The sequence below is a fragment of the Ambystoma mexicanum genome, chromosome 1q (genome assembly GCF_040938575.1).
Source record: "Ambystoma mexicanum isolate Mex_15411 chromosome 1q, UKY_AmexF1_1, whole genome shotgun sequence".
NCBI classification, from domain to species: Eukaryota; Metazoa; Chordata; class Amphibia; order Caudata; family Ambystomatidae; genus Ambystoma; species Ambystoma mexicanum.
This window is the reverse complement of record NC_090922.1, coordinates 1,152,517,167-1,152,542,168: the sequence shown is the minus strand read 5'-3', so window position 1 is coordinate 1,152,542,168 and position 25,002 is coordinate 1,152,517,167. Positions and strand designations below refer to the sequence as shown.

General features: G+C 50.1%; 1 protein-coding gene across 2 annotated transcripts in view; it reads left to right on the top strand.

Moving 5' to 3' along the window:
- The window catches only part of RABGGTB (Rab geranylgeranyltransferase subunit beta), a 497,685-nt gene extending 475,236 nt beyond the window's left edge, over window positions 1-22,449 (top strand). For both annotated transcript variants that reach the window (XM_069641892.1, XM_069641893.1), the window contains one exon: window positions 21,324-22,449. In XM_069641892.1, coding sequence (XP_069497993.1) covers window positions 21,324-21,464 — 141 coding nt within the window. In that variant the 3' untranslated portion in view covers window positions 21,465-22,449. The remainder of the gene's footprint in view (window positions 1-21,323) is intronic.
- The last annotated feature ends 2,553 nt before the right edge of the window (window positions 22,450-25,002 follow it).

The window sequence follows — 25,002 nt, the reverse complement described above, 5'->3', positions numbered from 1 at the left end:
CTATAACTGCAATTATGCAGCTTGTTATGCCCAAATGTAACTATCAATTGTCATATGTTTCTGCCCTGTAATCCACCTTGTCACCACCACTCACGATCACGGATTTACCAAATTACCAATTTTTGCCTCAATGTGTTTCCACTCCTCATGACTGAAACTATCTATTTATGTATGTATATTGGAAGGTATGAATGTCAAAAATAACAATGGGCTTCACCATGTCATTTCACTGTGTGTATCACATCACCATAAACCAACTCACAAATCACAGCCTTGAAAAAGACTTAGGTTGAAACGCGCGTCGGCTGTGTAGCGATTTACCATGTCAAAAATTGTCATTCATTTCTACAATGATGTTTTCTTTGGTGCTATCTAACCAAGAAATAAACAACCAAACTAATGACAAAGACTTGACTGGACCATATATTTGGACGGTGTCGACTGTGCAGTGAAATGTTAATATTGGATGCAGGGATATCCCCCAAGTACTGCACTGTCCCTGTGTGTTTCTCACTTGTTCCCCCTTACTGGTATTTTGACTTTTTACCTGATTTATATTCAAGTTTGAATGCATACTGTAGAGCGTGTCTGGAAAGAAGACTGAATATTTTAGATGTGAGCAACAGAGTGTGATGACTGTAAGCATACACTTGGAGCCTTCCAAGAACCCTTTTTACTTCAGGGCCTTGCAGAAGGACTTGTACAGAGATCCTTCTATATGAGTGTAAATGACGGTGCTCACGCCCCTAAATGACGGCGCTCACGCCCCTTGATTCAGAGGCCCAGCCCTGTGGCAAGCCTGAACACCGTAATCAAAACAAACCGTAAATCTTAAAACATTTCTTTTTTTGAAATGCATTGACCCAAAGCAGCTGCAAAGCAATCTGAACGGTGTTTCATAAGATCATTTGTTATTTTATATCCTGCCAAATTATTTGTAACAGTTCTATGTGTGCAGCTGTACATGTGTGTGTCAAGATGTTATGCATAGCAGATAATTGTTTCATTGCTGCTATGTATAACCTGCAGCAGCCATTGTAATTGGCCCCAACAGCCCAGGTATCTAACAGACTTGGTGTATGGTTGGCTAGAGCCTTGGACACATATTGTAGATGGGGGCTTGCAGGCTTAAGGTGGGGATCGTGGTGCTCCAAACTGCTGCTGCAGATCAATTGTACTGAATTAGGTGGTAATGTGGGGAGTGCATTCTAAGACAGATGTGAGGGCTATGGCTCTGGCAGTGGGTGCCTCGCTCCTTTTCCTGTGGGGTTTGTGCTTCCTACCCCAGGACCTTTCATCACAGTGCAGCCTGAGTGCAGCTGTGAGGATTGGAGTTAAATAGTTTAAAGAGAATCTGAGGGTTGATACCATTTATGCCATACCTGATGCAAAGCATGTTCCTACATCTATTTTTTTTCATTGCAACATTTGGTTTGTTACAAACGTTTTTTGCATTTTTATTTACCATAATCTAAAAGTATACAATATAATTCATCCCAAGAAACGGAATAAACATCTTCCCACTAAAAACACATTTCCCCATAAATACTCCTTTTTTCTATTTTTATCTATCACAGTTTCTAGAATTTTGCACAAAAGTGGCGCACGCGGCTGGCGCACAGTGTGCGTGTATTACGGGGGTGCGCGGGAAGTTTCACACGCGATTGGCCTGGGTATGTGTATTTCAGGGGTCCGTGGGAAGTTTCACACGCAATTGGCCTGGGTACGTGTATTTCAGGGGTGCGCAGGAAGTTTCACACGCGATTGGCCTGGGTACGTGTATTTCAGGGGTGCGCAGGAAGTTTCACACGCGATTGGAACAGGGTACGTGTATTACTGGGCTGCGCATGAAGTTTCACACGCGATTTTGCTGTCAGAGCGGGGAACGTGTATTTCGGGGGTGTGCGGGGAGTCCTACACGTGAATTGGCAGTGTGGGTCCTCCCTGGTGTCCCCTCTACCCCCTCCACGGCCCCGGCAGGCAGCCGACACCACAGGGGACTACCCTGCACCCCTGGTCATGTCACGCAGGCAGCCCATCCACCATGGGCATGCCCCCCCAGCCAAGCCACATGTCACGTTGCAATATGATCACCAACTCATGTCTCCCAGCACCCCCACCTCCCAGCAGTGAGGGGCACCTGCCAGCAGGCCACCATTCATGTCCCCCAGCCCCCCCACCCCCCATCATTGACAGGCACCTGCCAGCAGGCCTCCACTCATGTCCCCCTGCACCCCCACCCCCAGCAGTGAGGGGCACCTGCCAGCAGGCCCCCACTCATGTCCCCCAGCCCCCCCAGCATTGACGGGTACCTGCCAGCAGGCCCCCACTCATGTCCCCCAGCACCCCCACCCCCCAGCAGTGAGGGGCACCTGCCAGCAGGCCTCCACTCATGTCCCCCTGCACCCCCACCCCCAAGCAGTGAGGGGCACCTGCCAGCAGGCCCCCACTCATGTCCCCCAGCCCCCCAACCCCCAGCATTGACAGGCACCTGCCAGCAGGCCCCGACACATGTCCCCCAGCACCCCCACCCCCCAGCAGTGAGGGGCACCTGCCAGCAGGCCGTGACACATGTCCCCCAGCCAACACGTCATCACAATCCAGATCCCTGGCTCTTATGGCCTCCCAAATCCCACCCCACCCCAGTCCAAACACCCAACCAAGCTTTACATCCACTCCAAATTGAAATCCCCATTACATGATAGATCACAAATAAGCAGTATGCGCATGAGTACAAGTCGGTCAGACCCACACAATGGCAACACATGACTGAGAAAACCCACATTGTGACATGCATGAAACCAATGAGAGAAGACGACACATTGAAGTAAGAAACAAAAATGTATTCAAGTCAAAATGAAGGGAATGAAATCAAAACACACAATAATGCCAATAATAATCGAAATGCAGCATGTCCCAAAAATGATAAATAAATAAAATGAGAATCCAAATTAATCCAAATGAAAATGTGTCCAAAGTCACCGTCCAACAAAGCAAATCCAAAGGGAAAGAAAAGCGTAATATCCATTGCTCCATGGTGAAAAAAAGAAAACATGAAGGAGAAAAATCCACTGTAAAACTATGTACAAATAGCAAATCCAGGGTCCATGAGCCCAACGACATAAATGAAACCTACAATGAAACCTACTTAATTACTAACTATATACAAAAATGTGGGGTATAGTCCATGCGCCCCAAATGAAAGAAAAAATAAATTAAACTTAACACTAACTATATACAGTGGCGGCGGGCAAGTCCAACGGCTCACTTGTTGATGTCATGGGCCAGGGCATCATCGAACTCCTGTTCAATGTCTTGGAGGCGGGCCTGTTCACTGGCCCCGAGGTCTCGCAGGGATAACGTCATGTCCACCTCCAACTCCCTGCAAATTCCCTTGAGGCACTCAGCCCGCCTCAGCGCCCTGCGCATGGAGTTCTCCGACCTGACCAGTGTGAGCCGTGCCTCCTCCGCCCGCTGCCGCTCCGCACCTATCCGCTGGCCCAACCGCTGCCACACGGAAGACACTCCCATTTCAGGGTCCTCCTGCCCTCCGGCCGATGCCTGCCCCTCTGATGTAGATGGCCCCGCTCCCACGTTGAGCCTGCCGCTGCTGCCGACGCAACTGCCTCTGCCAGCACGACCGCATCCAGGCTGATGGAATCCACCGACGCCGTGGTGCACGTGCCGTGCTCGATGATGCCGGCACATCCTCCATCTGCTGGGGTACAGTTGCCGGACCTCCGACTCCTGACTGTGGCAGGGATGGGATCCCCACCGAGCTGGCTGCGTTGGTCAGGGCAGGTCCACAGGGGGCCCTGCTGGCATCTGGGCCGGAAGACGGCATGGAGAACGACTGGGGCATAGTCTCCACAGAGGAGGAGAGGGCCGCCAGAGTGGCCGACACATGTACAAAACCCCAACCATGGATACTCCCAACCGGGCCACGTTGGCACGCTGCTCTTCATGATGACGTGCGTGCTCTCCCCGGGAAGCACGCACATCATCACGAATGTCACGCGTGTGCAACGCGACACCAATCGGGACCTTCTCCATACTGTCAGGGGTCCCCTCGTCCGCAGGTAGAGGAGTGTCAGATGACATGGACATCCCCCCTACCTGCAGACAGGCCTGGATGGGGCATCCCTGCTGGTGCATGCACCTGCTGGTGCATGGTGGTGCAGTCACAGTGTCGGGGACAGTGACATGCACAGGCCCTTCCACGGCGTCCTGTGCTGCCTCCTGCCCCTGCCCTTGGACTGCACCACTTGCACTAGTGGTACCACCCCCACCAGGCCCCATGTGCGGCTCACTAGCGGCCTCCTCCTCCTCCTCCTCTGTGGAAACCACCAACCTGGATGGCTCCACACCATCTTCCGGCGTTGCAAGCCCATGTGGGGGCTCACCCACCCCTTCTGCTGCAGCCGTAGTGGCAGACACAGCACCAGTCCCCTCACTCCCGGACGATGGTAATTTCTGGGAGGGTGACTGGGCCTTGCGTCGCCGGCTGGTGGGGGCATCCCCGCCGCTTTAGTCCACAGCGCCATGTCCGCCCTCTTCATCACTTGCCGCTGTGTAGAGGGAGACATAGAACACAAGCATCAGGGTACTGTACAATGGTCCCCTAGACAGGAAGCAATAGCAGATGAGTGGCACTGCCAAACATCACTTCCATCATGTCCCTCCACAACACATGGGTCAGTGCAGGCAAAACACATGCAGTAACAGGCATGGCGCATGCTATGAACATTAGCATACATGTCCAAGGGACTCTTGAAACATACAATGCTGGTTTGAAACTCACATGCATCATGGGTCATGCCTATCACATGCACACACTTCACCGTAGTTTCATCCATCTGGCCTCGTACACCCCAGACACAATGGATGCAAGGATGAGTAGGCTGCATCAGTGAATCTGAACATTGTCATAGACATGTGTCATATATCCATGGCATTTACAAGTCACAGACACGCAAGTCAGACACGCAGACATGGACACCATACATGTCCATGACAGCAGCACCCATCTCTCAAACCCCATCCAGGTCCAATAACAGAGACAGGCATGCATTAATGTGTGCATTCCACATGCTGCTCCGCATGTTGCATTGTAACACATGCACCAACCATGTGGTTCACATATTACTGGTCTCGCATGCATGACCATGATGTCCCTGCACACACACATACGTACATTGCCTATGTCACACATACAGGCAAGTATCAGACAACCAGCAACATGCCCTGTCTCACACAGCAATGCTTGGCCACTTACCGCTCAACTCCAGACGGGTCTGGCTCCGAAGGGTCTGGGTGTGGAGCGCTGGGCCTACGTGTTCCAGGACCCTCATCTGGATGGTACTCATGCTGCCGCGGCCCCCCTCCACGAGGCGCCGGGCCTTTATGAGGGTCCTGGACCTCAAGTCCTCCCAGCGCTTCTAGACTTGCTTGATGTTGCAGGTTGCCACGCCCTCCGCGTTGATGGTAACCACAAAGTTGTCCCAGATCCTATCCCATCCTTCCTTGTTGGCGCGCGATGTTCCAAAGAGGGCATCATAATGCCCCAGGACATGCTCCACCAGGACACCAACTTCCTTCTGACTGAAACTGGTGACCCTCTGCCCTTCTGGCTGACGCGCCTTTGGTCCAATGAAATCGCATACGTGTGCTGACGTGCTTACGCGCTAAGGGCCTTTCCTCGAATTACACGCTGACGTGCACTTTTTTCACGTGCCAAATCACTCCGTATCAAGCTGGCCACGCAAAAACACACGGAAGACCACGCTCCTACTCTGAAGGCCATTTTCCTGCCTCCCAGAGCCCTAAGCAAGCTCCCACCTGCCATCTGCTGCAGCCTGCTGCCAACGTGCCCTGCTATTTGGTGCCTGCACATCAGCCATCTGCAGGAGTCCAGTTGCTGTGTCCACCCCTGCTGGAACAGAAGACTCCCGACTGGGATACCATCGCTCCACAGCCCAGCCCCAGGACACAGTTGCCCACCCACGCCTTCCTCGGGGGTCGCCATGTCGGGGCAAACACCATCTGAGACCACTGGCGACCCCCAGCCAGAGGGGCAGAGGGCCACCAGCTTCAGTCAGAAGAAAGTTGGTGTCCTGGTGGAGCATGTCCTGGGGCATTATGATGCCCTCTTCGGAACATCACGTGCCAACAAGGAAGGACGGGATAGGATCTGGGACGACTTTGTGGTTGCCATCAACACGGAGGGGGTGGCAACACGCAACATCAAGCAAGTCAAGAAGCGCTGGGAGGACTTGAGTTCCAGGACCCTCATAAAGGCCCGGCGCCTCGTGGAGGGGGGCCGGGGCAGCAAGAGTACCATCCAGATGAGGGTCCTGGAACGCGTAGGCCCAGCGCTCCACGCCCAGATCCTGCGGAGGCAGACCCGTCTGGAGTCGAGCGGTAAGTGTACATGCATACTGATTGTAAACTGTGCGTGTGGTGGTGTGCCAGTAGTGTGCAGGTTGCACATGTGGTTTTGTAGGGCCATGTATGGATGTATATGTACAGGGCCGTGAGGCTGACACATGCGAGTCCTCTCATGTGTGAGACACATGGATGGAGTATGTGTGGGTAAGTATGCAGGCCAAATGCAGATCTGTGAGCACACATGTTTGACTGTGTAAGTTGTCAAGGTTGTGGTGTCACACATGGATGTTGGTTCCAGCTGCATGCTGCACTGTGTACATGTGCATGTATGTGTATCTGACAAGTGTGCAACTGTGATGCAACATGGATGCACGTGACACTGATATGTAGAAGGATGAATGACAGATGTGACATGGATGGCGATCTCATCACTGCAACAGTTGGAGGGGATGTAGACATGTATGTAAGTGTGGTGGCATGTGTGCATGTCTAGTGCACTCCTTGTGTTTCATGTGATGTCAGGCTGACCTTTGGCTGTTCATGCTGTTGTATGTGTATGGATGGTGCTGCCTGGTGCAATATTGCTGTTGAAATGGTCATGTGTGTGAGTTAAAATGACGTGTGTCGTGGAGTGTGATGCTGTGTCTGTAGTTAAACAATGCCACTCATGTGCAACTGTCATGTGTGTATCAGTCGATTGTACAGTGCCCTGATGCCTGTGTTTTAACTCTCCCTGTCTGCAGCGTCAACTGAAGAAGAGGGCGGAGAGGGTGCTGTAGAGCACAGCGGCAGGGATCGTCCCGCCAGCCGGAGACGCAAGGCCCGGCTCCCCTTCCAGGTTGTCATCTTGTCGGGGAGTGAGGAGTCCGGTGCCGTGTCCCAGGCCGCAGCTGCCGAGCAAAGGTCCAAGAGGCAGAGGTCGGAATTGGACTCCTTGGCAGCAGAAGGGGCAGCTGAGACCCCATATGGTGCGACAGAGGAAGATGGCACGGAGTCATCCAGGTTGGTGTGGGGTTTGGTGGAGGAGGAGGCCGTGAAAGGGACAGGTACGGGGTCTGGAGGTGGGGATTCCACTGGTGCTAGTGGTGCAGTGCAGGGGCAGGGACAGGAGGCAGCACAGGCCACCGCAGAGGTGCCTGTGTGTAATCCTGTCCCCGATCCTGTGACTGCATCATCCCGCACCAGCAGGGATGCCTACGTCCAGACCCGTTTTCAGGGAGGGGATCCGCTTGCAACAACTGGCCTTCCTCTCCCTGCGGACGTGGCTATGCGGGACCGGGTTGAGCTTGTCCTGGGTGGGGTGGCGTTGCGACAACGGGCCATGCAAGGTGACCTGCAGTCTTTTCATGAGGAAGAGGCGCAGCTCACGATGGTCAGGGAGGAGAACTCCATGCGGAGGGCCCTGAGGCGGGCCGAGTGCCTCGAGGCAATTCGCAGGGAGTTGGAGGAGAACATGTCGTCGTCCCTGCGAACCCTCAGGCCATGGAAGAGGACCGCCTCCAGGACATTGAGCAGGAGTTCGATGATGACCTGGCCCGGGACATCCAAAAGTGAGCCGTCGGACTAGCCCGCTGCCCTTGTAAATAGTTTTTAGAGTTAGGTTTCCTTTTCGTTTTCCTTTTATTTGTGGTTAATGGACAATGCCACGCAAATTTGTATATAGTAATATTTTTAGGTAGTTTGTTAGGTAGGTTTCATTTGTTTGGTTGGGATCATGGACCCTTTACATCCTTGGACAATGGATTGTATATAGTTTCATCATGTATTAATCTTTCTTTTTTTTTTTTTTGCATTATGGACATGGAGCAATGGATTTATTTTTTCCGGACAATGGATTGTAAATAGTTGGACTATGGATTGATTTCTCTTTTTTTTTTTTTATTATGAACATGAAGCAATGGAGGTTTTTTTTACATTTCCTTTGTATTTTTGCGTTGTTGGAGGGTGACTTTGGACTGTTTTTCTTTCTAATGTTTTTGGATTGGTTATCATTTTCATTCAATCATCTTTTTCACATGCTTTTCATTTCATGTTTCATATTTTGGTATGCTTTCATTTCATTTTTGATTTTATGTAAATAATACATTTTAATTTTTTTGTTCCATGTGTGGGATTTGCTCATTGGGTTGATGCATGTGAAAATGTAGGTTTACACAAGCAATGCCAACGAGTGTATGTGTATGAGGGACATGTGTTGATGTACATAGTTGACTTTTGGTTTGTGTCATGAGATCGGCATTTCACTGCTGGGGGTGGGGGTGGGACATGAGTGGGGGCCTGCTGGCAGGTGGCCTGCACTGCTGGGGGGCGGGGTGCAGAGGGACATGAGTGGGGGCCTGCTGGCAGGTGCCCTGCACTGCTGGGGGGTTCAAGGGGACATGTGCTGGGGGACACGTGGGGGGCCTGCTGGCAGGTGCCCCTGACTGCTGGGGGGTAGGGGTGCTGAGGGACATGTGTGGGGGCCTGCTGGCAGGTGCCCTGCACTGCTGGGGGGTGGGGGTGCAGGGAGACATGAGTGGGGGCCTGCTGGCAGGTGCCCTGCACTGCTGGGGGGTGGGGGTGCAGATGGTCATGCGTTGGTGATCAGTAGTGCAAGCTGACCTGTGGCTTGGCTGGGGGGCATGCCCATGGTGGATGGGCTGCCTGCGGGACATGACCTAGGGTGCAGGGTAGTCCCCTGTGGTGTGGGCTGCCTGCAGGGGCCGTGGAGGGTGTAGAGGGAACACCTGGGAGGACCCACACTGCCAATTCACGTGTAGGACTCCCCGGCACCCCCGAAATACACATACCCTGCTGAAATCGCGTGTGAGACTTCCCGCGAACCCCAGAAATACACGTACCCCACTCGCACAGGGCCAATCGCGTGTGAAACTTCACGCAAACCCCAGAAATACACGTACCCGGATCCGTTCGGGTGTGAGACTTCACGCGAACCCCAGTTATACAAGTACCCTGCTCGCCCAAGGCCTATCGCGTGTGAAACTTCCCGCGCACCCCCGAAATACACACACACATGCTATTTTTCACAAAGCGGGTGTCCGTGTTTGTCACGTACCCCTTTTGCACGTCATTTGTCCTAGAGGGACACAGTATGGGACATTCATCATAGCTGTATGTACGTGCTTTTTGTTAGCGCACATTTTTTTCATGCGCAGGGACGCTACCGCCTGCCTTCGTGTGGCGGACGTGTTTAGGCCTGTGCGCGTCTTTGCCCGTGCGCTGGTTTGCCCTATTCGATTCCATGAATACGTGTTGTAGGCGAGCGTGTGGGCATTCCGCGCACTTGCCTCCTGTACTTCGCCCGTGGCGCACACATTTTCAAGGGTTGTTCCCCATTCCGCGTGTCACGCCCCGTGTTACGCCTACTTTTGTTGTGTGCACCACTCTATGTGCGCTTTTCGTTGTTTGAAGGTGTGTGCGCCAGCGTGTGCGCCAGCGTGCGCCGAACAGGATTTTAGCCCACATCCATTGGTTTCCACGCGCACGGACTTCCATGAATCACTGTGCGCGGGTTTCGCTGCGATTTTCACACTGGCACTGCGATTCGCACGCTTTCGCACGCTTTCGCTGAAAATTTCAGCACACATTAATTCCATGAATCGGCCTGTAAATTGCTTAAGGAGTCAAGGAAAGTCAAAGTGCTTAGTTCTCAATGTAGTTAAGGCTGTGCAAAATAGCAATGTATGTTTAAGATTTTCAACCGATCCCAGTCTTTTGCAATAATTACATTGCGCATCTCTTGGTCTCATGCGAAGTCTGACAGACAGTACTTATTTTGCTGGCAGTAGATTTAGACGAATCCTCAGACTGGGATCTAAAATGTCTGTTGGGAAACTTTAGTAAGTATTTTGCCAGAGTGCCAAATGCCCTAGATTCATGTGCCAGATGGTAAAATAATGTAAACATGTTTGCCTCCTCAGAAGTCAAAATCCAATCTGATTTCCAAAAATTCAATTTCGCCTTCTCTGGATTCCTTCTTAGGTCATCTTCTGAGACACATACCTTTTCCAGCTGATCTTTACATTTTATTTCCCATTGCCCAATATTCTATCATGTCCTATTTCCATTTCATTCTTTATTAGAGCAAAGATCGGCCGCTGGGCATCCAAGACACATTTTCCATATTACGCCAACAATTTCCAATCAACCCTTGCCTTTAATGAGATCAACCCCAGCTCTTGCCTGATTACTTGAATTTGGTTAGACATTGGCAGGTTCAGCACCTTCTTTCAAAACAAGCCTTCAGCTACAGGCCATAGGGAATACAGAATACAAATTAAGTATTCAGCGAGAGGGCGCTAGAGAGCTGTCCAAGATGGCGGCTTCTTAACGAGCTCCATGCGGAGCCCCGAATATCCTGCAAATATCGTGCATAACCGAGCGTTACTTTGACCATCCACAACAAGCGATCAGTGCCAGCCCCACCGTGGACAAAGTGGACACCCTGCCTCCTTCGATGCGCTGCCATATTCTGGAGATAAAAGGTCGTAACCTGACCATTGCTGTCCCCCCAGGCCCGGCATCTGTGTCCTGTTTACACCTGCGAGGCCTCGGAGGTCCAGACCAGAAGCAGAATCGTTGCACGGCCAGCGGCGGAGAGCAGTGACTCCTCCCCCTAATAGGCACCGGCACACGGCCCGGAACAACCCAGCAGCTTCCTGCAGTGAAACAGAGCCCTCTAGTCCCTAACCCAGACCCGCAAGGGCCAACAGCGGTGCACCCCACTGAGCGCAGCGAGCCGCCACAGCCTACCAGCCCTGACCGTCAGAGGAGGCGAGACACAGACTGATGGCGAAGGCTGCAACTCACAGAGGAAGAAGCAGCAGACGTCCTAACTAGGTGGAGGACACCCTGCTCCCCAAGGCAACCAGGCAGCAGCAAGGATGCAGCGAGAGCGCCTGCAGCGGGCCTGAACAGAGGTCGGCGGCCCCCGGCACTGCACAGATCCAGCACACACCCCACTGACGACCTGCAGGAAGCCAGTGATAGAAGCTGCTCCAGAGCTCCCCTGGACTCCATAACACAAGGTACAGCGTGCACCTTCCACCCCATGAGTAGGGCGGCGGGGACACGCAGCGGACGGCGAGCAAGTTGCCTACTCAAATAAACTGCTTATAGTGGACATCCTAAGCTGAAGGGACACCCCCCCCCCACACCATCACTGGGCACGGCTACCCCGTACCTCCTGCTACGACAGCGCACCCCCCATAGACAGCCATGTGGACCGCTCCTCCTGGCTCCTGACGGACGTAGTCTTCAACCTTACTGCGAGCTCGGCGGACCGCTCACAGCACCATCGGGCAGCCCCACTGAAAAGAGCGGCCGATATTCACAACGCTGAAGGTACCATAGAACCACTGCAAGGGAGTAACACCCAAGGAACAGCCGCCATCCTGTCCAGCCCCCTCCCTCCCTCCAAATCAGTCCATTTGGCACTGCCTCAACAACCAACTGCCCAACATCCTAGGCAGACGACCACCAGCCGACAAGGAAACCCCAGACCTGGTCCTGCCCCGAGACCAGCGCGGGCCAGGGTAACCGCACCAACACAGTCTTTTCCACATGAGGACACTTCCATAGATGCAATACTCTTTCGATTGACGCTTCAGCGATACTAAGAGAACTCTTGTGGATAGACGCAGCCCCAGCCCTCCCCAACATGGTTCAGTTAGGCCGAGCACTATGGAAAAGAGCGTGGAAGGCACAGAACATGAAAGACCCCTGCTCCAGGCAAATCCCCCTGGCAGGACTGGTTGACACAATGGGAAGACAAAGGAGTCGCCGAAATAGATCTATGACAAGGAGGACATTGGGTGGACTTCCAGACTCTAGTAGAGGAACAAGACAATACACAGAGGCCAATTCATACTGTACAACAGTATGGTTCAAGCAATAAGGAGGAGATGGGAGACCCTACCAGAGGCGGAAGACTCAGGAGGAATACTGGACGCATGGTATGATGTTTCTGAAAGGGGGGGGGCGGGACACTGTGTCCAGACTTTACAAACAATTGCTGGGAAACAACAACGCACGAGTGCTAAACACGCGAGCCAAATGGGAGGAAGAGCTTCAGCAACCCCTCAGGGATGAGGAATGGGACAGGGCCCTTCAGTACACAAATAGTCTCCAGGAACGCAAGGTTTAGGCAGACGCAACTCTAAATTGTGCACAGAGCGCACCCAACGCCCAAAAGACTGTCAGACATGGGAGACAAACAAATGCAAAGCTGCCCACACTGCCAAGCAAAACTAGCAGACATGGTGCACATGTTCTGGTCATGGCCGGGAATAACGACCTTCTGGGGCACAATCAAGGAGAGAGCGTCGAAAGCAGGAATCCAAATGCAAGCCTGGTCGCCGGCATACTAGCAGAGAACGCACCTGGCAAAGATGAAAAACATGGTGACAATATTGGCGAAACGCTGCATCGCGATGGCGTGGAACACAAGCACGGGACCCTCGATAGAGGCATGGTGGGTGGACCTGCAAAAATGGGCAGTAGCGGAAACTGCAATCTGGACAAGGGCAACGCAAAGAGGTGAAGGGAATAGCGAGCCAGGATACTAGCGTGAAACACTCTTGTGCAAGATCTGCTTGGTAACAACGACGAAGACAGCAAGGGCGAACCAAGTGATCTGGAGGAGGACCATTCGACGTAAGAGCAAGGAGAGGGGCGACGAGTTGAAACAACCCAATAAGGCGAAAGCCGGCCTGTTCACACCAGGGCACAATACACGGACCGCGTGCAGACATCACAAATGGGAGGGAGGAGCCAAGCCGTGCACCGAGCAGACAAAGAACAATATGAACTCAAACCCGAAAGTGCCCGAGTAATTGTGTTGTGAGTTGTTGTTAAGTAGTTTTGTGGTGTTTCCCGACACTAAACATGGGCAAGGTGGATAAAGCACAGAGGAAACTGACTTTCGAAACTGGAGTCCTAGTTAAGACCCCCAAGCAGGCGAGCCAACCAACAGCCCAATCATCCGCTACGGCACCAGAAGATGACCTCACACCGTCCCCAGCCTTTGATATGCACGAGATCCTCCTTGACCTCAAGGCTGGGATAGGAAACCTTGACGCTAAACTGGACGCTCTTTCATCCAAAGTGGATCTACTCCAACACAGGTTAGACAAACCCGGCAAACATCTAGACACAGTGGAACAAAGGGTCTCCGACCTGGATGATAACCCATCCGCGTTAACCACCAGAGTGACGACGCTGGAGCGACAGATGAAGGAGGTAGCCGACAAAAACGAAGACTGGGAGGGGAACGCTCGCCGCAGCAACATCAGGCTGGTGGGCATACGAGAACAGCAGGCCCGGACAAAGATGGAGGAATTCGTAGAACAAATGTGCAGGGACCTCCTAGGGGCTACGGCACACTCCCAGCTCTTTGTCGTCGAGAGAGCTCACAGAATCCCATCTACATGCACGATTCCTAGAGCGCCACCACGCCCCATTATTGCAAAGCGGCTAAACTTCAGAGATCGAGACACCATCCCCAAGCTGGCCAGACACGAGGGCGACATTCAATATGATGGAGACAAAGTTCAGATTTCTTCACCTCCCCTGAGGACGCCAACTCCTTCTTAGACAACATTGGATGCCAACCCCTACGAGAAAGGCCACCACTGCACTCCAAACACAACGACCCCACAAGAGCTCACCCCACAACTTCACCACGACTACCCATTCAAGATAATCACATGAAACATCAGAGGAGCCAATAACCCAGCCAAAACCAGAAGAATATCTCTTCCTAAGATGACACAAAGTGGACGTCGCCATTATCCAGAAGACCCATCTGACCCGAACCTCTGAAAACTGCTGGGCACCAATGGGGGGGTGTCATCGTAGTATGCCTCCTACTCGTCATACACAAGGGGAGTCGCGATTTTAATCAACAGGAACATCCATTTCAAAGCTGGTGGCAACCACACGAGACCCGGAAGGCAGAGCCCTGCTAGTGCACGGCATCCTAGCGGGTGTCAACCTGGTCCTGGTGAAATCCTATGGTCCAAACGTTGATAAAGTCAACTCCTTCGACTGGGTGATGCAACACCTCACAGGGATCACCGACGCCACAATCATCTGGGGTGGCGATCTCGACACTCTAATGGACCCAGCGACCGACAGATCGAAAGCAGATTCTAGATCAAATTCGAAAGAAAGCTCTCAAATCCGTGAAATATGTGATACGTATGACCCGATAGACATTTGACGGCACTCACATTCCACAACCCGCAAATTTACCTTTCACTCATGGGTACACGGCATCAGTTCATGCCTCGACTACTTACTGGTGTCGAGAGGGCACGGGTGACAATGGGGATGAGTGGCAGATCCTGCCGCGAACCATATCAGACCACTCCCCAGTCTCCTTGGTCGCTGTTCCGGCGAACTATCAAGTAAGAAGATACTCCTGGAGATTCAAAGCTGGGGCCCTTCAGGACACCGCGTTCGCGCTGGAACTCAGACGAGATCAGGTCCTTCCTTGCCTCAAACCAGAGTTGGCCCGTCACACGGCACCCTTTGGGGAAACCCTAAAATGCTACACACGTAGGGTCTGTATTGCTAAAGAACATGGTGTCTTGAAAGTGATCCAGAATTACCTTAGCAAAAACGAATCCCGCCTGAAAGACCTCAAACTCCTACGAACTTACCAAAGACCAGTCCACACTAGGCCTCATTAGGTCCGAACTGAATCAGTTCAGGAGCAACGCTGACTGAGAAAGTCGCTACCTTGCGAGAAACCACCAAACACGCCAATGTGACGAGGGGCAAAAACCCTGCGCTCTCCTTGCCAAAATGCTAGCAGCAGACAAGAAACCGCCGACAATAGAATGCGTCCACGACCAGCAAAACACACTTGTGTACACCGAAAGGGAAATAGTGGCCATTTTCCGCAACTTCTATCGGGAGCTCTACAGCTCCCACCCCGCAGGCTCTGCAGAAGCGCTCCAAAAATATTTAGAAGACACTGAGCTTGATAAACCAATCACATGCAAAGAAATTATTGGGGTCATAAAAGAACTGCCAGGTTCGAAAGCACCAGGCCCAGATGGCCTTACCGGCGAAATCTATAAAGCACTGGGACCCATGCTAGTACCGCTTCTGCTAGCTGTATTTGAAGCTGTGTCGACCGGACTCTTGCCTCCTATCCTATGAGAAGCTAACCTCATCCTGCTGCACAAGGCCAGCAAGCCACCCGAAGAGTGATCCTCGTACAGACCGATCTCGCTAATAAACTTGGACAACAAAATCCTCGCCAAAATCCTGACCAACAGACTCCTCCCGCTGATGCCAGGCCTCGTCCTAGCAGACCAAGCCAGCTTTGTGCCTGGAAGGAATACAACCTTCGGTATCAGTCGAATGTTCGGGGTCATGGAAGCGCTAGACCCCTCAATGCAAGCCATAGCTGTCCTTCTCGACGCCGAGAAGGCATTCGATACTGTCGAGTGGCCATACCTTTTTGCTGTACTTCGCCAAATGGGGTTGGGGTCCCACTTCCTTGAACTGGTCTCGTTACTGTATAAACACCCTCAGACATTTATCACACTTGGACCTACAAAATCCGAACCCAATTAATTAAAAAGAGGTACCAGACAAGGCTGCCCCCTGTCAGCATTACTATTCGCACTGGCCGCCAACCTAAGGTGCAAATTCATAGATAGAGGCCTCTCCATCGGTCCACAAAAATTGATCCTTTCCCTCTGCGCCGACGACGTGGCCCTCCTGCTTAGCGACCCACAGGCTAACCTGAACCCCGTGATGAGGGAAGTGCTCAAATTTGGCGCCTTCTCAGGGCTAAAGATCAACAACACCAAATCGATAATCTTCCCGCTGACATCTAGCACAGTGGAATTCACTCATGACTTTCAGTTCTGGTGGGAATTGTCCGGGGTTCGATACCTTGGGATCATGATGTCCAGAGACCGCAATGACATTCTCCACGACAATTACGGCAGAACCATGGCACTACTCACTGAGAAGATAACGCAATGGAAGCACCTTCTGGGGACGGGCCTTGATGGTCAAAATTATCGTACTCCCTAAACTACTATATTTATTCACAAATATACCACTACTGCTTCCACAGGAGTTCTTCTGTCAGTTGTGTAGCCTTATCCTGGACCTGCTCTGTGAAGGCAAACCAGCCAGAGTGGCGCATAACAGCCTCATTCAGTCCATGTGAAGGGCGGCCTCACTCTCCCAGACATGGAACGCTACTATTGGGCAGCCCAAGCCCAGTTCTTGAGCCACTGGTACACAACCCAATTTATCCGACCACACGTTCAGATCGAAAGAGCCCTCACCACCTCCAGCCTTCTGAGAGCAGTAGTCTTTGGAGAACTTACGGTACTGGCAAACACCCTAAACATAATACTGACCAAATAAGAAATCTGGAGGAGAATGGCACGTAAATATGGAGTTAGCAACAGGTATTCACGTCTCCTCCCAGCAAAGTTTATACCGGGGATGCCGATCACCACAGAAAAGGTGTACCTCCAGGTGTACCTCCAGCTTGTAGATAAACTACAAATCACCACAGTTGATGACTGGTTCGTCGAAGACAAATTCATGTCCCTTCAACAGGCCCATGAACGCAGCACTGTCACCTCCCTAGATGTATTGATGTACATTTGCTTCAAACACATGTTCAGCACGCAGCTCTCCACATTCCCCGCACGGCCACCCACATGGAAGCTTCTACACAAAATTATTATGGCACAAGGAGGGGGCAAGCTTGTGTCGACCATCTATAAGGAGCTACTCACCATGGCACAACAACCGCTCACCCTTAAAACGAGATGGGAGAAAACCCTATCAGACACCATCGGCGACGCCGACTGGTGCTACATACAAAAGCAAACACAAAAAGTAGGTCTCAACTCAATATAATCAAGCTAATCCATTTCCATTTCCTTCACCAGACGTATCTCACCCCAAGCAAACTTCACAGCCACCACAGCTCCACATCCCCGGCTTGCGAAAGATGCGTCCTCACCGGCTACCTTCCTTCATCTGACCTGGGAGTGCCCGCCTGTCAGTCAATATTGGGACGATGTTCTGGCCATCATCTCGTCAATCGTCAAAGAACAGATCCAAAGGTGCCCCACGGTGACCATGCTAGGATGCACCCGCAACCTACCCTCACCGACGAGGAAACGAACAAACTTGTTACGGGTGCTGGCGAGACGCCGAGTGGCAATGACCTGGGGCAGAGGCTCACCCCTGTCGCAGAGGAAATGGTTGCAAGATGTAACATACTGTCATGATGTTGAAACAGACTTCATAAAAACGCTTCCCCTCCACGCTCTCCCACCGGATATCTGGGGCCCATACGTGAACTACTTAATAACTCAGGCCGAATGAGCAAAGTGATTTGGGACAAAGTGTACAGCATCAGACAAAAGCGAGTCCTCAAGGAGTTCTCGGCCTCTATTTCAGTGCATCACAGGGTATTGACAATTGGTGTTTCGACAAAGTATACATTGCAGTGGTGGGAAGGTTCGTGCAGGTGGGAGGGTCGGTTTTCGCGATGCAACTTCCTTTCTTTGTTTAACTCTGTTATTTGTTTTGTAAAAGGAAAAGAAAATAAAGTTTAAAAAAAATAAATAAGGATTCAACGCCATATGTTAATACGGCTGTGATCTATCCTGTAAAACTCCAACGCCGGTAACATAGAAAATCAGCAAGATTTTTAGACTCCTTTAAAATGCACCAACTGCTGACAGTCTCAATGGCATGCAAATCAAATAGTAAAGTGAATCAACAATAGCCATAGGAAGAAAGACAAGTTGGGTTAAACAAATGGCAGAATACTTTGTCCCTACCCCAGACATCAGTTCTGTGTGAGGATCCTCCCACCTGGGCAACCTGTAAATAAAGTGTATCAACAAGCCCAGTGCATATATATGTTTAAGATAGTCTTGTTTCCTGCTAAAATGTTCTACTACCCCAATGTGCCTGAGTTTAGCAGAGTTCTTTCAACGGTTCGTCGATGGATCCCTCTTGAGTGGACTCCTTTTAAAGCGGGAGCCACAGGTCATCGGGATTCCTCCAAAGAAATGTGAACACTGTTGTCGAGGGAGCAGCTTCAACCTTCGCGGTGCTCATCGACTATCGTTCATGGACGTCCTGTGCAGATGAGGCGCGCAGCGTACCTCGATGACGAGAGTTTGTTCCCGCAAAGCAGATCAATGAAGAAAGTAAGCCCTGCAAGGGCGTCGGGTCGTCAGCGTTGGTATCGACGATCGGGATTCGACTACGGCTGGCTTTTTTCAGATCTTCGTCAGCGTCTTTGTGGACTTCGAGTGGCGGGAAACCCACCAGCGGATTTCAAAGTGTATTAGGCAATGGAGCGTTCCGGATCCGGTCGACGAGGTTACAGCGATCCTCCGAACCTCGGTTGACGTGGACGGTCATCTATGGCCTCGAGGTCCTGGTGCTTACTTCAATGTTTGTCAGCGGACCCAATCTCCGGTCGACAGCTGTTGGGACTGACTACCAGGGTGCCTTGATGAAGATGAGCTGGTGCACGATGTTCCCTAGTAGCTCGGGAAGAGGTCTCCTAGCCAGGTCCTCTCTTGGATCAGTTCTTGGAGACACAACGTCTTTCGGATTGCGTTGAAGGAAAGCAGAACCCAACAGCCAGTCAGGGAAAGGGACAGAGTCAGGACTTCCCAGGACTTTGGAAAACAAGGTAACGGGCAATAGAAAGCAAGAGGCCCCAGGGGCCATCTTATCTCTTATCAGGAAGAAACTGGTTCAAATGGCATGGTCTGGGTATCCCAAAATGGAGGATACTCGGAGCACCTGTCAAATTCCGCATGGAGCTGCCACCAGCCCATACCCTGCTCTGTGGGCTACACACAGGTGCCCAAAAACATACACTAGTAATACAGGGTTGTACCCCACCCATGAGTGCCATAAGGGTATCCCAAGTGTCTGTTCACCACAACCAAAAAGTGGAAGAGCTGCACTGTAAGGAGTCCCACATTGACTCCTGTGCAGAAAACAACACAACAACACAGAAAACATGTGAAAAAGGAGTACAGGACAGGACATGGATGCCCTGTCCCTCCAATGCATTTCCAGCATCACAGTAACCCGCAGCATTCAACCTTATCCTCATACTAGTCCTCGTATGTAGAACCTTTAATTGCTCAATGTGTTCAGCTGGGCAGTTAACATTTGGAAGTTTTGCTCATAGTTGAGTTTCAATTACTATCCAAAGAGATACAATACCCATTACAACCCCATGCTGTACATTTTTCCTCAAGAGTGCCTGTTGCAAAAAAACTATTCCATCATGCAGTTACACCCCATTGTGCAGCTCATCTATTAGTGCAATTCAGTTATGCCTCTAGTCTGGCTAATTTTTGCCAGATGCAGCCTCCAAAACTGCATACAATACTCCATGTCTACATGTGAGTCCAGTGGAAAAGTAAAAAATGATGGGGTCAAAGTTCATATGGTGTGGGTCATCCAGGATTATCACCACCCATGTGGTACCAACCCTGTCATAAGCATGCTACGCCCCACCCAACCGTACCACAAATAATACCCTCAGTGGTAATAAGTGTAGGGTCCAGAAATAATATTTTGCTGTTCTTGAATTTCAGTGGTCGATGTGAAAAAACAGTTAAAAATGTCACCAGTAACACTTGTCAACACATAATAGCACTTGGAGACTAATGGGCTGTTAGGGCTTCTAACATTCTGAACATATTTGGGAATGCTTGATAGTAAATGGTGGTATGTTTTCAATCCTTTTTTATGCAATAGTAGACTACTTACAATGGTTAGGTTTTAAAAACTGTGCAGAAGTTGCAGATTATTCATCCCAGTTAAGAGGTAGTGTTGTTTGCCATATGCTCAATAGTAGCTCTTCCCCAGTCCCTCAAGTTCACAATCTGACGCACAGCCTTGCATACTTGTCACTCACATATTCAAACCCTTGCACCTTTGCTCTGACATTTTCATTCGCAACTGCTCCCATACACCGTGACAAGTTGCATTTGCGTAAACAGATACATTCCACCTTCTCCCTCCACAATGCCCACATATACTCTCACGCATTCACTCATGCACACGCACGTTGGATGAAATGGTAAAAAAATCCATAATAAAATCTTCAACACCGGATTAAATATAGCAGGTGAGGCCTGCCATAAAAAGCTCACCTTCCCTCCTAATTAATGCTTCAGCCCTAAGGGTCTGGGGTGATCTGGATAAAGGGTTGGGGCGGTAAAGGCTCCTCGGCGCGTGGATGCCTATTGGTCTGGGTTGCAACAGCGGGGGAGTGATCAGGCACTGGACTCCTTTCCCTCTTGTTGCCCTTGCATGTTTCACTAGGCTTCCTTATGTCGTGAGCGGATCCTAGCAGTCCTGTCACTTGCCCCAACTGCACGCCCTAGTGGACCCGCTAAAAGGCTGCTCTGTGCCTAGAGAAAGGGGCAGCATATTAGCCCAGGCAACAAAGTTAAACGCCTAGGAATTATCCTTCACTCTAAAATGCTCCTCCACTACCTCTGCCTGCTCGAATACCTACTCCCTCCCACAAAATCAAGAACCACCCAGCACTCACACTCGACTAAGCAAATTCTCCCACATGCTGTCGAATTATCAAAATTAGGAGTAGTCGCTGAGAAGAAACCTGCATAATACAAACCTGTTTTGTTGTCCGGCATCATTACAGATTTGGGTTTAAAATGTATGTTATCTCTTGAAATGTATTTTTCAATTTTATGTTTATCAAACTGTCTTCTGCTTCTTGACACATTAAAACTGTAATCCTAGTTTCCGTAAACATTCATGATGAAATGAGCGCTGTAAATATTACCTTGGAAGAAAAGGGAGGGACTTTTTTTTTTAAATGCATAACATAAGTGACATAAAATTGAGTTAACATTCTTTTTTTTGTATTTTAGGTGGATCCATTTCACACATTATTTGGGATTGCCGGACTATCCTTATTGGGGGATGAGAGGGTTAAACCAGTGAACCCTGTGTTTTGCATGCCTGAAGATGTACTTCGGAAAATAAATGTTCAGCCTGAACTTGGAAGCTAAACTATAGCAAAACAGACATTTACTGTTTTAAGGTTTTATCATGTGGATGAGATTTTTTTTTTATTTTATTTTATTTTTTTAACAGATTTCTGTTTCTCTTTTACCATGACACCGCACCTTGGTTTGTATGCAGATACATACAGAAACAAAATGCACTATAATCCTAATTTTAGGAATGTGTATATGTCATTTAATATAATAAATGTTGTGTCTTCCTATTTATGGAAGCTTTATAATAGCGATGTTTGCAAGGTCTTAAAATTAATGTGCAGCATCATTACCTTTTAATCTCCAATTTAAGATGTATTAATTAGTGGGTTTTTTTAGATGTGAGCAACGGCGTGTGATTGACTGCAAGCTAAATCATCTTTGTTTTTTCCTTGAATCAGTTTGTTTGCATTCTTTCCCGTCCTTATGTAGAAGTGGCATAGTAATTTCAACTTGTAAAAGTGGAGGTTTATATTAGATACTGTGTACAGCGGACAAGCCACCACGTTAAAATACTGTTGTTCTAAGTTGCCACGAAAAAACGTATTCAGGTTTGCTTTCTATTGCATCAGTGCAGTTGAATGTGTTTAAGAACTTGAAACATATACCTCTTTAACAGTTTCATACCAAAATGGCAAGAAGTAAATGCCAGAAATATCTTGTTCTACATCTGTATTGATCATAGTATAATGGATTTGCTTTGTAGGGTAATGTGATTGCGCCTGCTTAGATTTTGAGCCATGCACTGTGTTGTCCGTTTATGTACATTATTTACAATTTTTACCTATGTTGTTTCTTGATTTCTTTTATCCTTCTATTTTGCGATTTGAGCAGAAACAATAGATAACGTTTGAACATGGGTTCAAATTGTCTGGAGCTGCTATCTCCTGTCTCTCCACTTACTTCATTTTGACAGTAATCTTCCACTGAGTAAAGTTTTTGAAAATGTACACCATTGATAAGGGTCAAATAATAAAAGTTTCAGGTGCAATTATAAGATTGGATTGAACCCAGGTTTGTGTTCAACTGCCTAACAATTGCCTAAAATGTAAGTTACATAGCATGATTTTTTGGCATATTGGGCCCCTTTCAATTGTGCAGTGCCATTGGGGAAGACAAATAGAAGAGTAATCGGGTATTTAATTGAAAGACAAACAAACTGAAGCTGCATACGAAGGAGGAGGTGCATAACCGGCGGCTGGGAGGTTCGGGTCTTTTGAAGCACACTGAGATACATGGCCCAGATTATAGAGGTGGAGTTAGCATTCGCTGCTCACGGTGAGGGATAGACTGGAATGTGGGGGAAGTTGGGTGATGGCTACAGGAAGTAAAGTGGTGGCAGAGTTGGAGGCAAGCAGCGGGTGGCGGTAGGTGCCTGATTTAGGTACCGTGGCCAGGATGCTACTGTACCTCTCATGCTCCTGCTCCCGGTTTCCACCGCAGCACACCCACTAACTCCTGATCGCAGGCATCTGCCAAAGTGCTGAGCCCCTGTCGCAAGTGTTCACGCCACTCAGTTCCATCTGGCAGCGGTGGCTGAGCTGCTGGCAGCGGCAGTGGCGGAGGAGCCGCAGCGGGCACCGAAAGATAAGACTGCATCCATCAGCCCTTACTGCACCGTAGCGATTCACAGGAAGTCTCTGGCGGGCTCTGCAGTGGGAGAGTCAGGGGAGGCACTGTATGAGGAGAGGCCTCAGAATTGCTTGTTGAGAAGGCAAAGAGAAACTGAGGGGTGGAACTGCTCTCCGGAACAGGGAGATGGGGGAAATGCAGCAGATACTGCTCCTGCACCCGCACAGAGGGTTCATCATCCTCCACATTTGTGACTCTGCACTGTAAGAAAGAAAATGGCAGGTCACAGATGAACGGACGGAGCGACCAACACCTAACTGTCACTGAAGAAGAAAGGCCAGTGGCAGCAGAAGGATTCCTGGAATAATGACATAACAGAAGGAGAGTTGCAGGTCGGTGCTGAGTAGGCGGTGAGCACGCGTGTTACAGTGGAAGAGCAATTTAGTGTGTAGAGTAGAGGCGCTCTGGTTAGCTCCCAATGTTCATGTCTCTCACCAGCCCTCAACAACAGCGATGCTCAGTCTGGTGATCAACTCGAGGCACCCTATGCAGACGCAGGTTGAGGATCCACTGTTATAGCGTGAGGGCCTATGTCACTCTCTGGAATCCCTTTAACCAGCTGTAAGCCTCTGAAAACCTCTTGTATCCTGTGAGAGACGCTACAAGGGGGGTAACCTGCAAACCTGGAACCTTGAGGCCTTGAATGCAAAAAGGGGCAGAGACTGCAAACTACGATCAGCACACCTGCAACTGAGATGCGTCGACTGTAGAGTTTAATCACCTCTAACTGAGAGGCATATGACTGGAAACTAGGGGCAGAGACTGCAATCTGCAGGAATAGACTGTGGCCAAAGCCAACCTACATGAATTTACTACAGACACTGTAGCCCACAGACCGAGACTGTCTGCAACCAAAGCAAGAGAATGCAACCCTGCCACATGGAGGCATTGAATGTAGAGATGTAAACCTTTCCAGCAGAAATTGTGAACTAAAAGCAGAGACTGTAACACAGAGAACACGTTGTCGCTTGTAGACTGCAAGCCAGGGGTGCACAATAAAACCTGAAACTAAAGGCTGATGAAAATGCACGCTTGAGACTGCAACCCTGAACTGCCGAGGCTAGAGTCAGAAACTAGAAAGACTGCTCAGCCTGGCAGCTACGTGACTGAGTAGACCTGGGAGCTGGAGACTGTGGTGATGATGATTGGAGAGCAGTGACTGCAGAGTGTAGACAGCAGAGACTGCACAAAAGAAAAGCAGAGACATTCTGGGGTGAGGAAGCAGAGACTGGAATTGAGTGTGCAGAAAGGGCTGGAAGCACGAGCTTGGCAAGCAGACACAGTCGGCGTGCAGAGCTTCGAGCACTCTGTCTCCTCCCTTGAGGCCTTAGCTTGGAGGAAATCTACCTACCTGAAGGATTAATTGGCTTAAGAACCTAAGGCCTTCACCCCCTGCATTTCTGCATCTTCCCATTGGAAGTAGAGCCCAACTGGCCAGATGTGGCCCTGACGATTCTGGAAAGGATGCTGTCTGCTCCCGTCTATTGACTTCTGACTACTGCTAGGCCGCCTGGTGAGTTCATTGTGCTTTGTGCAGTTCTCTGTCTCTCTCCCCATCGTTTGCTCTCTCCCTCCACCCACGGTGCTCTCCATCTCACCTATTTACTCCAACTGCTACTCTATCACCTATCCTACCTCCTACTCGAAGCCTGGAAGGAAAGAGTTAAAAAAAAATCTCCTTGTCTCCAATCCAGGTCTGCACATCGCTGACACCTATGTCAACGCTTCTTCAAGGCAGACAGTCACTGACATCCACTTTGTCATTCCCTCACCGGACCTATGGACTCCACATATGGTCTCTGTCCTCTCTCCTTTCTCCTAATCTCCCATTAATGGAGGCACCAGATGGGAAGTACTCTTGGCGGGCTACTCATCCTGTAGGTGAATCATTAATGTCCATCACAATGGCACAGTAATG